The sequence below is a fragment of the Oncorhynchus mykiss genome, chromosome 22 (assembly GCF_013265735.2).
Source record: "Oncorhynchus mykiss isolate Arlee chromosome 22, USDA_OmykA_1.1, whole genome shotgun sequence".
Taxonomy (NCBI): Eukaryota; Metazoa; Chordata; class Actinopteri; order Salmoniformes; family Salmonidae; genus Oncorhynchus; species Oncorhynchus mykiss.
This window is the reverse complement of record NC_048586.1, coordinates 42,379,943-42,396,376: the sequence shown is the minus strand read 5'-3', so window position 1 is coordinate 42,396,376 and position 16,434 is coordinate 42,379,943. Positions and strand designations below refer to the sequence as shown.

General features: G+C 42.7%; 1 protein-coding gene across 1 annotated transcript in view; it reads right to left on the bottom strand.

Annotated features, from left to right (window-relative positions):
- Positions 1 to 6,908: 6,908 nt before the first annotated feature.
- The window catches only part of LOC110501889 (contactin-associated protein-like 5), a 133,052-nt gene continuing 123,526 nt past the window's right edge, over positions 6,909 to 16,434 (bottom strand). Inside the window, exons 21-24 of the mRNA XM_021579744.2 lie at positions 11,432 to 11,519; positions 10,669 to 10,872; positions 10,235 to 10,294; positions 6,909 to 9,562 (exon numbers count right to left, since the gene is read on the bottom strand). Of these exons, the coding sequence (XP_021435419.1) occupies positions 9,321 to 9,562; positions 10,235 to 10,294; positions 10,669 to 10,872; positions 11,432 to 11,519 (594 nt within the window). The 3' untranslated portion in view covers positions 6,909 to 9,320. The remainder of the gene's footprint in view (positions 9,563 to 10,234; positions 10,295 to 10,668; positions 10,873 to 11,431; positions 11,520 to 16,434) is intronic.

Here is a 16,434-nt window from a genome sequence, read left to right as displayed (position 1 = left end):
AAACATGACACATAATACAGAATGACATAATACAGAACATCAATAGACAAGAACAGCTCAAGGACAGCACTACATACATAAAAAAAGGCCTACTGTACATATCAATGTATACTCTCCTCAACTCTTAGCCAAGAGAGACTGGCATGCATAGTATTTATATCAGCCCTCTGATTACAATGCTTCCCATGTCTCCCACATCTGGTTATTGGGATAAAATCCATAGTGCGGTTAAAAATGTATTTGGCAAGGTAAGTGATCCCAGTTAAAATGAACAAACTTACAAAGAGGCAAAGACGTAAGAGGACTATCCATACCAAACCTTAAATTGTATTTCCAGGCACAAGAATTCTGCCCCATCCTAAATTGGTTTAGACATGATTCATCCGTTCCCTGGCTAAGTATATTTAGAAATGAGGTGTTTCCTATTGCCCTGAAAGAGGTGGTCTTCAGATATATCCCTTAAACAATGTACACTACACTTTGGTCCTATTATTGCTCCTACAATCTCTATTTGATGCTTTATTTGAAAAACTATGTAAATTAGAACAAAAATGGCACATGCCCATACTCCAACATTTCCCAATAATGCCTCAAGATCTGGAGCGCGGCCTTTTGCATCTCCTCATCTGATCCAAATGTGGAATCTGTACCTTTGCAGATATCATGGACAGTAATGGTTTATTCCAAGATTTGAAAGACACACACATTTCCAGGCAACACCTATTTTCTATATTTACAACTTAGGTCAGCTATGCTGGCCTATGGAGTCCCTTGGGGAACCCAATTACTGAACCACTTTGGAAAGCTCGCATTTCGAGCTAGCCAAAACTCTTAAGGATCGGACCCTTTTTTTCAATTTTCGCCTAAAATGACATGCCCAAATCTAACTGCTTGTAGCTCAGGCCCTGAAGCAAGGATATGCATATTCTTTGTTTGTGTAAATATGAAAGGATTTTGTATTTTTTGTACCATCATCTTTGAAATTCAAGAGAAAGGCCATAATATATTATTTCAGCCCAGGTGTAATTTAGATTTTTGTCACTAGATGGCAGCAGTGTATGTGCAAAGTTGTAGACTGATCCAATTAACAATTGCATTTCTGTAAAAAATGTTGTATCAAGACTGCCCAAATGTGCCTAATTTTTTTATTAATATACCTTCTCAAGTTCCAAAAATGTGCACTCTCCTCAAACAATAGTATGGTACTCTTTCACTGTAATAGCGTAGTTAGGTTAACAAGAATCTAAGCTTTCTGCCAATATCAGATATGTTTATGTCCTTGGAAATGTTCTGACTTACAACCTCATGCTAATCTCATTAGCCTACATTAGCTAAACCGCCCCATGGGGGACCCACCGATCCTGAAGAAGACTTACTAAAAAAGTATGGTCCATAGATCTAAATTAATCTTTATACCAAGATGGCGTAGCAGTGAAGACGTGTTTTGTTTGTGTCTCGTGTACTTCTGTATTTTTCGTATTTTTTTGTATATATATATTTCAATTTTATTTTAAATCTCTTTTCTATTTTTAATTCGATTATACCTTCCGGTAACCTGCCTCACCCAATGTGATACGGTATCGCTATTATTTTTAATTTTAGAACCCATTCAAGAACCTCCAGAAGCTAACCAGCTAATTAGCTATTCAGTCATTGTTAGCCACTGCTAGCGGCATTTACCTTCTGCACAGATACCAGCCCTGTTCTTAGCCTGGATAATACTAGCCAGTCTACTAGTATCGGACTGTCTCTCCACAACAATGCCAGATTCCTGCCGTAATCCCTGGACCACTACTTCTGATCTTTACAGCTAGCAGCTAGCTAGCTCACCGTGGCACCCAGTACCGAAGCTATCCCTGAGGCCCACCTTCCGGCCTACTCAGCTGTTCACCCGAACCCCACTCATACACGGCTAGAGCCCGATACTCCACCGGATCCTTGCTGTAAACTCTGGACCTTGGCAACGGATCACCGCTGCTACCGATTGGCTATAGTGGCTAACGCCACTGCCACGAAGCTAGCACCAGTTAGCCGTGAGCCAGGCGCATCTCCCGGCCAGCAAACTAAATTCTACAATACCTCTTTCTCCATCTGGCTTGGATTCTCTGTCGACACGGCGCCCCGCCGCACCACCACGACTGGTCTGCCGACGAATACTCCATCCGCTGTGCCTTCAACCGGCATCCGTCGGAGGGCTACTAACTTTAAACGCCTTGTCGCCTGCTAGCGTAGTGGTGGGTTCCCTGTTCCATCTACTGCTGCCCCATGAACACTATGATCACTTGGCTACATAGCTGATGCCTGCTGGACGGTCCAATAATCACGGTACTCCTTTCTGTTTATTTATTTTTTATCTGTCGACCCCAGCCGCAAACTCAGGCTCTGTGTGTAGTTAATCCGACCCTCTCTGCCTAGTCAACCCCATTTTACCTGCTGTTGTTGATTTAGCTGATTAGCTGTTGTTGTCTCACCTGTTGTTTTAGCTAGCTCTCCCAATCAACACCTGCAATTACTTTATGCCTCGCTGTATGTCTCTCTCGCTGTATGTCAATATGCCTTGTATACTGTTGTTCAGGTTAGTTATCATTGTTTTAGTTTACAATGGATCCCCTAGTTCCACTCTTCATACCCCTGATACCTCCTTTGTCCCACCTCCCATACATGCGGTGACCTCACCCATTACAACCAGCATGTCCAGAGATTCAACCTCTCTTATCACCCCACCATACCCCTGTCTGCGCATTATGCCCTGAATATATTCTACCATGCCCAGAATTCTGCTCCTTTTATTCTTTGTCCCCAACGCTCTAGGCGACCAGTTTTGATAGCCTTTAGCCGCACCCTCACACTACTCCTCCTCTGTTCCGCGGGTAATGTGGAGGTAAACCCAGGCCCTGCATGTCCCCAGGCACCCTCATTTGTTGACTTCTGTGATCGAAAAAGCCTTGGTTTCATGCATGTCAACATCAGAAGCCTCCTCCCTAAGTTTGTTTTACTCACAGCTTTAGCACACTCTGCCAACCCTGATGTCCTTGCCCGTGTCTGAATCCTGACTTAGGAAGGCCACCAAAAATTCTGAGATTTCCATACCCAACTATAACATTTTCCGTCAATATAGAACTGCCAAAGGGCGAGGAGTTGCAGTCTACTGCAGAGATAGCCTGCAAAGTAATGTCATACTTTCCAGGTCCACACCCAAACAGTTCGAACTACTAATTTTAAAAATTACTCTCTCCAGAAATAAGTCTCTCACTCTTGCCGCCTGCTACCTGTTAGGTGACCTAAACTGGGATATGCTTAACACCCCGGCAGTCCTACAATCTAAGCTAGATGCCCTCAATCTCACACAACTCATCAAGGAACCCACCAGGTACAACCCTAAATCTGTAAACAAGTGCACGCTCATAGACATTATCCTGACCTACTGGCCCTCCAAATACACCTCCACTGTCTTCAACCAGGATCTCAGCGATCACTGCCTCATTTCCTGTATCCGCTACGGGTCCGCAGTCAATCACTGTCAAACGCTCCCTAAAACACTTCTGCGAGCAGGCCTTTCTAATCGACCTGGCCCGGGTCTCCTGGGAGGATATTGACCTCATCCCGTCAGTTGAGGATGCCTGGTCATTCTTTAAAAGTAACTTCCTCACCATCTTAGATAAGCATGCTCCATTCAAAAAATGCAGAACTAAGAACAGATATAGCCCTTGGTTCACGCCAGACCTGACTGCCCTCGACCAGCACGAAGACATCCTGTGGCGGACTGCAATAGCATCGAATAGTCCCCGCGATATGCAACTGTTCAGGGAAGTCAGGAACCAATACACGCAGTCAGTCCTGAAAGCAAAGGCCAGCTTTTTCAAGCAGAAATTTGCATCCTGTAGCTCTAACTCCTAAAAGTTATGGGACACTGTAAAGTCCATGGAGAACAAGAGCACCTCCTCCCAGCTGCCCACTGCACTGAGGCTAGGTAACACAGTCACCACCGATAAATCCATGATAATCGAAAACTTCCACAAGCATTTCTCAACGGCTGGCCATGCCTTCCTCCTGGCTACTCCAACCTCGGCTAACAGCCCCCCCCCCCCCCCCCCCCCCCGCAGCTACTCACCCAAGACTCCCCAGCTTCTCCTTTACCCAAATCCAGATAGCAGATGTTCTGAAAGAGCTGCAAAACCTGGACCCGTGCAAATCAGCTGGGCTTGACAATCTGGACCCTCTATTTCTGAAACTATCCGCCGCCATTGTCGCAACCTCTATTACCAGCCTGTTCAACCTCTCTTTCATATTGTATGAGATCCCCAAGGATTGGAAAGCTGCCGCAGTCATCCCCCTCTTCAAAGGGGGAGACACCCTGGACCCAAACTGTTACAGACCTATATCCATCCTGCCCTGCCTATCTAAGGTCTTCGAAAGCCAAGTCAGCAAACAGATCACTGGCCATCTCGAATCCCACCTCAGCCACGCTCAAGGTACTAAACGATATCATAACCACCATCGATAAAAGACAGTACTGTGCAGCCGTCTTCATCGACCTGGCCAAGGCTTTCGACTCTGTCAATCACCTAATTCTTATCGGTAGACTCAGTAGCCTCGGTTTTTCTAATGACTGCCTTGCCTGGTTCACCAACTACTTTGCAGACATAGTTCAGTGTGTCAAATCGGAGGGCATGTTGTCCGGTCCTCTGGCAGTCTCTATGGGGGTGCCACAGTGTTCAATTCTCGGGCCGACTCTTTTCTCTGTATATAGCAATGATGTTGTTCTTGCTACGGGCGATTCCCTGATCCACCTCTACGCAGACGACACCATTCTGTATACTTCTGGCCCTTCCTTGGACACTGTGCTATCTAACCTCCAAATGAGCTTCAATGCCATACAACACTCCTTCCGTGGCCTCCAACTGCTCTTAAAAGCTAGTAAAACCAAATGCATGCTTTTCAACCGTTCGCTGCCTGCACCTGCACGCCCGACTAGCATCACCACCCTGGATGTTTCCGACCTAGAATATGTGGACATCTATAAGTACCTAGGTGTCTGGCTAGACTGTAAACTCTCCTTCCAGACTCATATCAAACATCTCCAATCTAAAATCAAATCTAGAGTCGGCTTTCTATTCCGCAACAAAGCCTCCTTCACTCACGCCGCCAAACTTACCCTAGACTTTGGCGATGTCATCTACAAAATAGCTTCCAATACTCTACTAAGCAAACTGGATGCAGTTTATCACAGTGCCATCCGTTTTGTTACTAAAGCACCTTATACCACCCACCACTGCAACCTGTATGCTCTAGTCGGCTGGCCCTCGCTACATATTCGTCGCCAGACCCACTGGCTCCAGGTCATCTACAAGTCCATGCTAGGTAAAGCTCCGCCTTATCTCAGTTCACTGGTCACAATAGCAACACCCACCCGTAGCAAGCGCTCAAGCAGGTGTATCTCACTGATCATCCCTAAAGCCAACACCTATTTTGGCCGCCTTTCCTTCCAGTTCTCTGCTGCGGGTGGGTTTTGCAAAAATCGCTGAAGTTGGAGACTTTTATCTCCCTCACCAACTTTAAACATCTGCTATCTGAGCAACTAACCAATCGCTGCAGCTGTACATAGTCCATCGGTAAATAGCCCACCCAATTTACCTACCTCATCCCCATACTGTTTTTATTTATTTACTTTTCTGCTCTTTTGCACATCAGTATCTCTACCTGTACATGACCATCTGATCATTTATCACTCCAGTGTTAATCTGCAAAATTGTAATTATTCGCCTACCTCCTCATGCCTTTTGCACACAATGTATATACTCTTTTTGTAATTTTTTCTACTGTTATTGACTTGTTTATTGTTTACTCCATGTGTAACTCTGTGTTGTTGTCGGTTCACACTGCTATGCTTTATCTTGGCCAGGTCGCAGTTGTAAATTAGAACTTGTTCTCAACTAGTCTACCTGGTTAAATAAAGGTGAAATAAAAAATAAAAATATAATACAAAAATCTGAAAAACCCTTTAACTGGAGCAGGATATGTAAAAATATTACCTTGGCGTCCCGTAATCCGAATCATCAAGCTCTAAATTTTAAGTTTAGTTGGCAGCAGCTAGCCTAGTGGTTAGAGCGTTGGAATAGTAAACAGAAAGTTGCAAGATAGAATCCCTGAGCTGACAAGGTAAAAATCTGTCGTTCTACCCCTGAACAAGGCAGTTAACCTACTGTTCCTAGGCCATCATTGAAAATAAGAATTTGTTCTTAACTGACTTCCCTAGCTAAATAAAGGTTAAAAAAAAATTTGCAGAGTGTATATAACACCAAGGAAACATTTTACGATAAAATTGGCCCCAACTCCTAACTGGCGACTGTGTCCCCTAAATCAAGTAAGCACATTTCTTCCTATGATGTGAGTGTCCTGCAGTTGCATATTTCTGGGACAGAGTTACAAAATTCATTTTGAAGTGCATGAATGTAGATATTCACATGTTGGATGGATGGATGGATGGATGGATGGATGAATGAATGGATGGGTGGGGTTGGATGGATGGATGGGTGGGGTGGGGTTGGATGGATGGATGGATGGATGGGTGGGGTTGATGGATGGATGGATGGATGGGTTGGGTTGGATGGATTGGTGGGTTTGGATGGATGGATGGATGGATGGGTGGGGTTGGATGGATGGATGGATGGATGGATGGATGGATGGGTGGGGTTGGGTGGATGGATGGATGGGTGGGGTTGGATGGATGGATGGATGGATGGGTGGGGTTGGGTGGATGGATGGATGGGTGGGGTTGGATGGATGGATGGATGGTTGGGGTTGGGAGGTTGGCTCTCTTATTTTAGTTTATTTTCCTTTACATACTAAATATAAACTCTTTAATACAATCATAATGATCAATACTGTCCTTTTTTTCTAAATGTTTTATTTTCTTTTGGAGTGGCAGCCTACAGGTAAATACGATATTAACTGAGTAGCAAATTATGTGTCGGTTGTCCCTTTAACCCCCCACACACCCAACAAAGAAATCACAGAAAAATATATAAATGTGGTCACAAAAAAAAAGAGACACAATAAAATGTTCCACAACTACAGTTCTGACATCGAAGCAATTTAATGTTCTGGCTTTGTGATTGAATTAGGTCAGATTCCATTTTGTACCCTATTTACCATAACAACGTTTGGAGGAAGACGGGACGTAGTTTCACACCACGTAATGAATGTTTCTACTTCATCAGAATACACAGCACCACCCATCCTTGGTCTGTACATGCTTATACACACATGTACCAACAAATGCAAACACACATACCGTATTCAAAGCCCCAAAAAATGTGTGTGAACGGAAGAAAGAGAATGGTTGTGATAGAGGTTATGTAGCACGGAAACATCTGGAAAATATGAATTATTTTTCAAAAAGAATGTTTGGTTTTATTAAACATATATTCATAATATACCTGTACAATTATAGCCATACAAAATTGGCCCTCAAAGTAATCACAATATCAACAAGTACAAATAGGAGTCTCAGAGGTGAATTATAACTTGCTTTCAAGGACACTTTAATTTGAAAGAAAAATGTTTTCAGGCAATACCTCAGCCAATCTTATTATTTTGTGACGGTGTGTATATGAATTGTTGCTCATGAAAGAGTTTTACGTATGAATTTTCATTCTCTGTTTTTATTGTTTCTAAACTGTCAAACTGGGTAATTTTGCACTGATGATACTTTCCCTCTTCATTTTAGGTGGAAAATAAAACTAAGCTGAGCATCCACATCCATCATCCAATACCAGTAAACACTAATCACCTTATAATGTAGATCTAACATAGGGATACTGTTGACAATCAGTACAAAAGCAATGAATTACAAACTTCAAATAAGAAATAAGATATAAAATGGTCACCAATGCATGACCAGGATCAAAGGTGTGCCAGAACAAATGGCTGCTTGAGGAAGCAATCCAAACGAAACAATGAAAAGTACCAAGAAAAGACAAAGAGCTTATGAGAAGATGAGGAACAACTAAAGCTTTGTATATGGCAGCTCTTTGAAGACTCTTCTAACCCTTGGCCGGCAGCCACTTGAGTGGGATGTGATGGGTTGGTTCTCTTGCTAGGGGACAGCTAGCAGATGTTCCAGTCAGCTGGGTTCTTTTTACAGTCTCTTCCTTGCAGCAATACAAAGCATCCTAGCCTACGGCATAGAAACCTCAAGAACATTGGGCAGAAAGAACAATGATTTTCAATTTTCCAAAGAAAAATGTAGGAAACCGGTCCAGGCACCTGTCTCTTGTATTGATGTAATTTTTAAATGGCTTTATTTAGGGATTTAATGAAATTTAAATATATAACTTTTTGTATTTAATCTTAATTAATCACTGCATTATCAAGATCAGTAAAACAATACTTATCTTATTCCAATGTGTTATTTAATATTATGTTATCTAAGAAGGCCTTTGCATTGAGCCTTTTCAACCATTCCCAGAGCACTGCACTGCGGTACTGTAATTACCATCAAAATGGTGGCTGAATAGTCTCCCTGCCCTCTGAAGGCAACCCACTCTGTATTGACCCTCTGTATTACATCAATGGCACAGATGTGAAAGCTGTTGAACTTCTCGTCCTTTTCGTAAGTATTTGAAATGGAGTAAGTGCATCTGTGTGTAGTTTCTGTGCGTCAGGAGATTTCTTCCCCACACGACAGTGGGATAGTTTAATCTTGGCCATCTACACCATTGTGGCTTTTTCCCATAACATTGCCCACTCTTCCCATAACATTGACCACTCTTCCATAACATTGACCACTCTTCCCATAACATTGACCACTCTTCCCATAACATTGCTCAATCTTCCATAACATTGCTCAATCTTTCATAACATTGCTCACTCTTCCATAACATGGCCCACTTTTACCATAATATTGACCACTCTTCCCATAACATTGACCACTCTTCCATAACATTGCCCACTTTTACCATAACATTGAATATTCTAATCTTTCCAGACTCTTTGTATTTCTGTCATTGGATAAATCCATTGCACCATATCCATATGCTTCAATCTCTTATGGCACTGTTTTCCTGTCCCATCACCACCATTTGTGAGCCGGCCGGTCAACATATTTGCAGCTACAAGTCCCGTCCTACGGAGTATCTACACAGAAACGGGAAGAAATTCCCCATCAGGATATTCCCACAGTTCCCTAAAGGAGAAGGAATTCTTAATTTCTACCCCAGAGGAGGGAGGAAAAAGGCTGCCTCCTCCTGTGCAGACAGCTAGACAAAACAGAAGAGAGGTAAGCGGCGATGGCTAGAAGGCTTGGCTGGACACTGTGGTCAGATATAGTACTCCCTGTTGTCCCTGAGGGTGGAGCTATGACTGTCATGGAGGTGGCACTCTGTCCTGTAGGCTGGTTCTGCCTGGTAGGCTGCTTCTCTCCGGCAGGCTATTTCCAGGTTGGTTTGGTGCTCCTTCTCCTTGATGCTGGCGTCTCTCCGGGCCTGCCGGTGCTGGTACAGGAAACGGGTCATCACCACCACTACACACAGAGTGATGAAGATTACTGCTGACACCACACCTGCGGGGGAGCAAGGGCAGCCATTTTAGTTATAACATCTGAGGGGGGCTGGGGTCATGACTCATATCATGGTACGTCTCAATTTATTAGAAATAAGTTATCCTGGACTTAAAAATGCACTATGCAGAAATCGCTGCGCCATTACCTGGTTGCTAAAATTTGAATAGTTTGCTTAATAGTCCCATTGCACTGTTTATTCCCCCCTATTTTTCTACATGTATATAGCTAGTTGTGTGTCCAGCACTTTTGAACTGTATATGTGACAAAAACAAGCAATTATAGTGTATCATCATTGTACCATCTACACTGCTGTGAAACCTATTTTCCATAACCAAAAATAATTGTATTTTCAGCTGTTTGAAGCTGGTGTACAAAACTGGAAGTAATAGATGCAAAAACGTAACGAAAGAATGGGAAGCATAGAAATAGTGCACATAGAACATATCTACCAGTTACACATTGCAGCTTTAACAATGAGGAACCCAATTCACAAAACACTTCAGAGGGACAGCCATTGTGAGGTAAGAGAGTGAGAGAGAGAGGAAGAGAGAGAGAGGAAGAGAGAGAGAGGAAGAGAGAGAGAGGAAGAAAGACAGTGAAACAAAGTGACATCTGGGACTAGTTTCATATTAACACCGAAACAATAAATTAAGATAAAATAGAGAAACAAACCTCCTATGACTGCCGAGTCATGCAGGCTGATATTATCTTTGTTTGTTTTCGCAGCTTGATCTGGCAGGGAAGAAAGGCCCATTCATTATCTTTCAGTAATGAGTGAACGAGCTGTGCAGCAAAATGGATGTTCCTCAACAGGGTGTATGTGGCAGAAGATAACTTATTTGTTTAACTGCGTAAACAATGAAAAACAAAAGTTCCATCAGGCTGGCAGGCTTCAGCTCATTGTCGACTCATTCGTGATTCATCTGAAATGTAATAATGATGCTTTAAGCAGGAGGCGAGACTGGGAACATCCACAATCGATTCCACACAGCTCCAAATGGCTTCCGCTGTGAAAGCTGAACAGCTGTGGCAGAGTAAAGGAACTCATTTACTTGTTTTATCCAGTTAGCTGAGTGGAGACTGTGTTTTACAACAGCAGCACTTACCTGAGAGTGGGTGTGAGGTTGTTGAGTCAGCCGGAGCCCCACAGTTAGACTCCACCAGGTGACCCCGTACACTGACCAATGAGCTGCCACGGTTCAGTAGCGCTGCCTTCAGTGGAGCCATGTGATTGAACTGGACGGACGACAGGCAGCCAATGAAGCCCTTAGATCCTGCCTGCATCACTTCCTCATCAACATTTTCACCTCCTGTTATACAGAATTAACATTGAAGCATTATAGCAGCAGTCTCCCACTAAAAACTACAAAACATACTTCATGATGTACAAATGAGTCATTGGGGAAGATATGTATGAAGAGCATTTTTAATAGATCTTCATTAGAGCGGGAAAGAGAGGGAGAGGAGGTGAGAGAGTTTGCTTTCTGTCTAGGTTATTGTTTAAGACATTTCTGTGTTTTAGGTCCCATCAATTAATCTTTATTCAGCCTTTATTAGGTTCACCATTATTTCCCTCCGGAATTAAATATACATGTTTCTATGGCAACAGCAGTGAGGGATATAAAAAATAATCATCCTTCAGCAATGATGGTCAAAATCTTTAAATCTGCGATTACAAAAGCTGTTCTGAGACGGGGTATGAACATTTTGGGAAATTGTTATGAGCATTTGAACATTAAGTCAAAAACAGAACATGTGAAAAACCTAAACTTCTTCAGTATCATAGTATGGTTCCACTAAATGGTCCTCCACCTTCCATTATTCAAAATAGCTCCTTGCATGGCAGTAGAATTTAATTGGAAGGCTTACCGACGACTATGCCCAAAGTCAAGGATCTGATTAAGATCAACTCTGCATCAGATGACAGGGTGTACTTCCTGTGGATGTCCTGGTCGATCTGGTGGGAAAGTGAAAGATAATCAAATAATAAGGAGGATTACAGGAATTACAAATCCATTTTACATTTCAATACATTATGGATTGAGTATTCTTTCATTTAAATGGCTGCCGTTTACTGTAGTACCAATGCACTCTCATAGGGGTATACATTTGTTAAATGTTTTTATTTAAACTTTATTTATCAGGGAGTCATACTGAGACAAAGTCTATTTTACAGATGAGCCCTAAATGACATAGATGACAGAAAATATACACATCAAAATGTAAATACAAAAATGCAAGCAGAAAGAAAAACACGGTCATAAAGAACAAACACATTGATCAGTAATAAGGTCCTCAATCAGCTTTCTGAGTTGACCTAGAGGCAGCATAACAAACACCTTCATCAGTAATAAGGTCCTCAATCAGCTTTCTGAATGGACCTAGAGGCAGCAGAACAAACACCTTCATCAGTAATAAGGTCCTCAATCAGCTTTCTGAGTTGACCTAGAGGCAGCAGAACAAACACCTTCATCAGTAATAAGGTCCTCAATCAGCTTTCTGAGTTGACCTAGAGGCAGCATAACAAACACCTTCATCAGTAATAATGTCCTCAATCAGCTTTCTGAATGGACCTAGAGGCAGCATAACAAACACCTTCATCAGTAATAAGGTCCTCAATCAGCTTTCTGAATGGACCTAGAGGCAGCAGAACAAACACCTTCATCAGTAATAAGGTCCTCAATCAGCTTTCTGAGTTGACCTAGAGGCAGCAGAACAAACACCTTCATCAGTAATAAGGTCCTCAATCAGCTTTCTGAGTTGACCTAGAGGCAGCAGAACAAACACCTTCATCAGTAATAAGGTCCTCAATCAGCTTTCTGAGTTGACCTAGAGGCAGCAGAACAAACACCTTCATCAGTAATAAGGTCCTCAATCAGCTTTCTGAGTTGACCTAGAGGCAGCAGAACAAACACCTTCATCAGTAATAAGGTCCTCAATCAGCTTTCTGAGTTGACCTAGAGGCAGCAGAACAAACACCTTCATCAGTAATAAGGTCCTCAATCAGCTTTCTGAGTTGACCTAGAGGCAGCAGAACAAACACCTTCATCAGTAATAAGGTCCTCAATCAGCGTTCTGAGTTGACCTAGAGGCAGCAGAACAAACACCTTCATCAGTAATAAGGTCCTCAATCAGCTTTCTGAGTTGACCTAGAGGCAGCAGAACAAACACCTTCATCAGTAATAAGGTCCTCAATCAGCTTTCTGAGTTGACCTAGAGGCAGCAGAACAAACACCTTCATCAGTAATAAGGTCCTCAATCAGCTTTCTGAGTTGACCTAGAGGCAGCAGAACAAACACCTTCATCAGTAATAAGGTCCTCAATCAGCTTTCTGAGTTGACCTAGAGGCAGCAGAACAAACACCTTCATCAGTAATAAGGTCCTCAATCAGCGTTCTGAGTTGACCTAGAGGCAGCAGAACAAACACCTTCATCAGTAATAAGGTCCTCAATCAGCGTTCTGAGTTAACCTAGAGGCAGCAGAACAAACACCTTCATCAGTAATAAGGTCCTCAATCAGCTTTCTGAGTTGACCTAGAGGCAGCAGAACAAACACCTTCATCAGTAATAAGGTCCTCAATCAGCTTTCTGAGTTGACCTAGAGGCAGCAGAACAAACACCTTCATCAGTAATAAGGTCCTCAATCAGCTTTCTGAGTTGACCTAGAGGCAGCAGAACAAACACCTTCATCAGTAATAAGGTCCTCAATCAGCTTTCTGAGTTGACCTAGAGGCAGCAGAACAAACACCTTCATCAGTAATAAGGTCCTCAATCAGCTTTCTGAGTTGACCTAGAGGCAGCAGAACAAACACCTTCATCAGTAATAAGGTCCTCAATCAGCTTTCTGAGTTGACCTAGAGGCAGCAGAACAAACACCTTCATCAGTAATAAGGTCCTCAATCAGCTTTCTGAGTTGACCTAGAGGCAGCAGAACAAACACCTTCATCAGTAATAAGGTCCTCAATCAGCTTTCTGAGTTGACCTAGAGGCAGCAGAACAAACACCTTCATCAGTAATAAGGTCCTCAATCAGCTTTCTGAGTTGACCTAGAGGCAGCAGAACAAACACCTTCATCAGTAATAAGGTCCTCAATCAGCGTTCTGAGTTGACCTAGAGGCAGCAGAACAAACACCTTCATCAGTAATAAGGTCCTCAATCAGCGTTCTGAGTTAACCTAGAGGCAGCAGAACAAACACCTTCATCAGTAATAAGGTCCTCAATCAGCTTTCTGAGTTGACCTAGAGGCAGCAGAACAAACACCTTCATCAGTAATAAGGTCCTCAATCAGCTTTCTGAGTTGACCTAGAGGCAGCAGAACAAACACCTTCATCAGTAATAAGGTCCTCAATCAGCGTTCTGAGTTGACCTAGAGGCAGCAGAACAAACACCTTCATCAGTAATAAGGTCCTCAATCAGCTTTCTGAGTTGACCTAGAGGCAGCAGAACAAACACCTTCATCAGTAATAAGGTCCTCAATCAGCTTTCTGAGTTGACCTAGAGGCAGCAGAACAAACACCTTCATCAGTAATAAGGTCCTCAATCAGCTTTCTGAGTTGACCTAGAGGCAGCAGAACAAACACCTTCATCAGTAATAAGGTCCTCAATCAGCTTTCTGAGTTGACCTAGAGGCAGCAGAACAAACACCTTCATCAGTAATAAGGTCCTCAATCAGCGTTCTGAGTTGACCTAGAGGCAGCAGAACAAACACCTTCATCAGTAATAAGGTCCTCAATCAGCTTTCTGAGTTGACCTAGAGGCAGCAGAACAAACACCTTCATCAGTAATAAGGTCCTCAATCAGCTTTCTGAGTTGACCTAGAGGCAGCAGAACAAACACATTGATCAGTAATAAGGTCCTCAATCAGCTTTCTGAGTTGACCTAGAGGCAGCAGAACAAACACATTGATCAGTAATAAGGTCCTCAATCAGCTTTCTGAGTTGACCTAGAGGCAGCAGAACAAACACCTTCATCAGTAATAAGGTCCTCAATCAGCTTTCTGAATGGACCTAGAGGCAGCAGAACAAACACCTTCATCAGTAATAAGGTCCTCAATCAGCTTTCTGAGTTGACCTAGAGGCAGCAGAACAAACACCTTCATCAGTAATAAGGTCCTCAATCAGCTTTCTGAGTTGACCTAGAGGCAGCAGAACAAACACCTTCATCAGTAATAAGGTCCTCAATCAGCTTTCTGAGTTGACCTAGAGGCAGCAGAACAAACACCTTCATCAGTAATAAGGTCCTCAATCAGCTTTCTGAGTTGACCTAGAGGCAGCAGAACAAACACCTTCATCAGTAATAAGACATAGAAACATAGAAATGTATCAACCTACGTGATATCAAAGAGGGCCAACCAACTTTCTGGTAGAGAATGCAGTGATGAGTACTAAAACTGTTTCCCATAAAAACATAGAAATGTATCAACCTACGTGATATCAAAGAGGGCCAACCAACTTTCTGATAGAGAATGCAGTGATGAGTACTAAAACTGTTGCCCATAATAAAGCGCAGAGCGCTATGATAAACGGCTTATCAATACTTTAATGCAGTGGCAGATGACGTCGCCATAGATGATGTCGCCATGTTGACTGAATAATCTGCTTTCTACTATTTAACGAGAGGCAGGACCTATTTCCATAGAAGCCCAATTTAATTCTCAGCTTCCTAACTCATCAATATGCATTATAAAATACAATTTGTATCAGTAGATACACAATGAGTTCTATTTGTCAAGTAATTTTTAGACAATTTACATGCAGCCTGGTCTAAGCCAATTGAGGAAAGCTTGTGAATTAGTAGTGAGTGATCAACAGTATCGAAAGCATTTGACAGGTTCATGAAGAAGGGCAGCACAATGTTGCCTTTTATCCATAAAGTCAACCACATCATTTATAACTAGGGATGCATAGAGATAGTGCTATGACCTGGTCTAAAACCCGACTGATGTACAATTGAAATGCATTTCAAAGATAAGTAAGATCTTAGCTGAGAGTTAATCAAGGACTATAATATTTTAGCTAAGTTTAGAAATAGGGCAATAATGAATTAGGTCACAAAGGTCACCTTTCTGAAGGGGGAGTACATGGTCCGTCTTCTAAGCCTTGGAGATAGTACTAGATATAATTGTCAGGTAAATCATATGGGTTAATGACGGAGCAATCAGGCATGTCAGCCCCAGTTAATAATTCACCAAAAGTAAATTGTTGAAATGAAAACAAAGATTCACTAGAAGTTGATGATTTAACCATCCAGTCAGCTAGAGGCTGGCAGATAGAAGAGCAGTTAATTGACTGTCCAGGGTCAATTAAACCACAGTTTCTCTCAAATAAAAAGCCTGCCGAGATAAAATTATGACTAAAAATACAATTTATCCCATTCTTCTCTGTTATTGTCATGTACTGTCATGTTGTGTCTTGTCTCTGTCCTTTCCCTTCACCCTGTCTCCCTCTGCTGGTCGTTGTTAGGTTACCTTTTCTCCCCCTCTTTCCCCCAGCTGTGCCTTGTCTCCTCCTAACCACCTCGTTACCCCTTTTCCCACCTGTTCCCTTTTTCCCTCTGATTAGTCCCCTATATCTCTCTCTGTTTTTGTTCCTGTCCTTGTCGGATTCTTGTTTGTTGTGTTTCATGCCTGAACCAGACTGTCGTCATGTTTGCTGTAACCTTGTCTTGTCCTGTCGGAATCTGCCGGTCCGTCTGAGCCTACCTATGTTTGGTAATTAAAGAAGCTCTGTTTAAGTTAATTCGCTTTTGGGTCCTCATTCACGCACCGTAACAGAAGAATCCGACCAAGAATGGACCCAGCGACTTCGGATCCTCTCCACTCAGCCGTCGGGATCCAGGGAGCGATGCTAGGCAGACACGAGCAGGAAGTGTCTG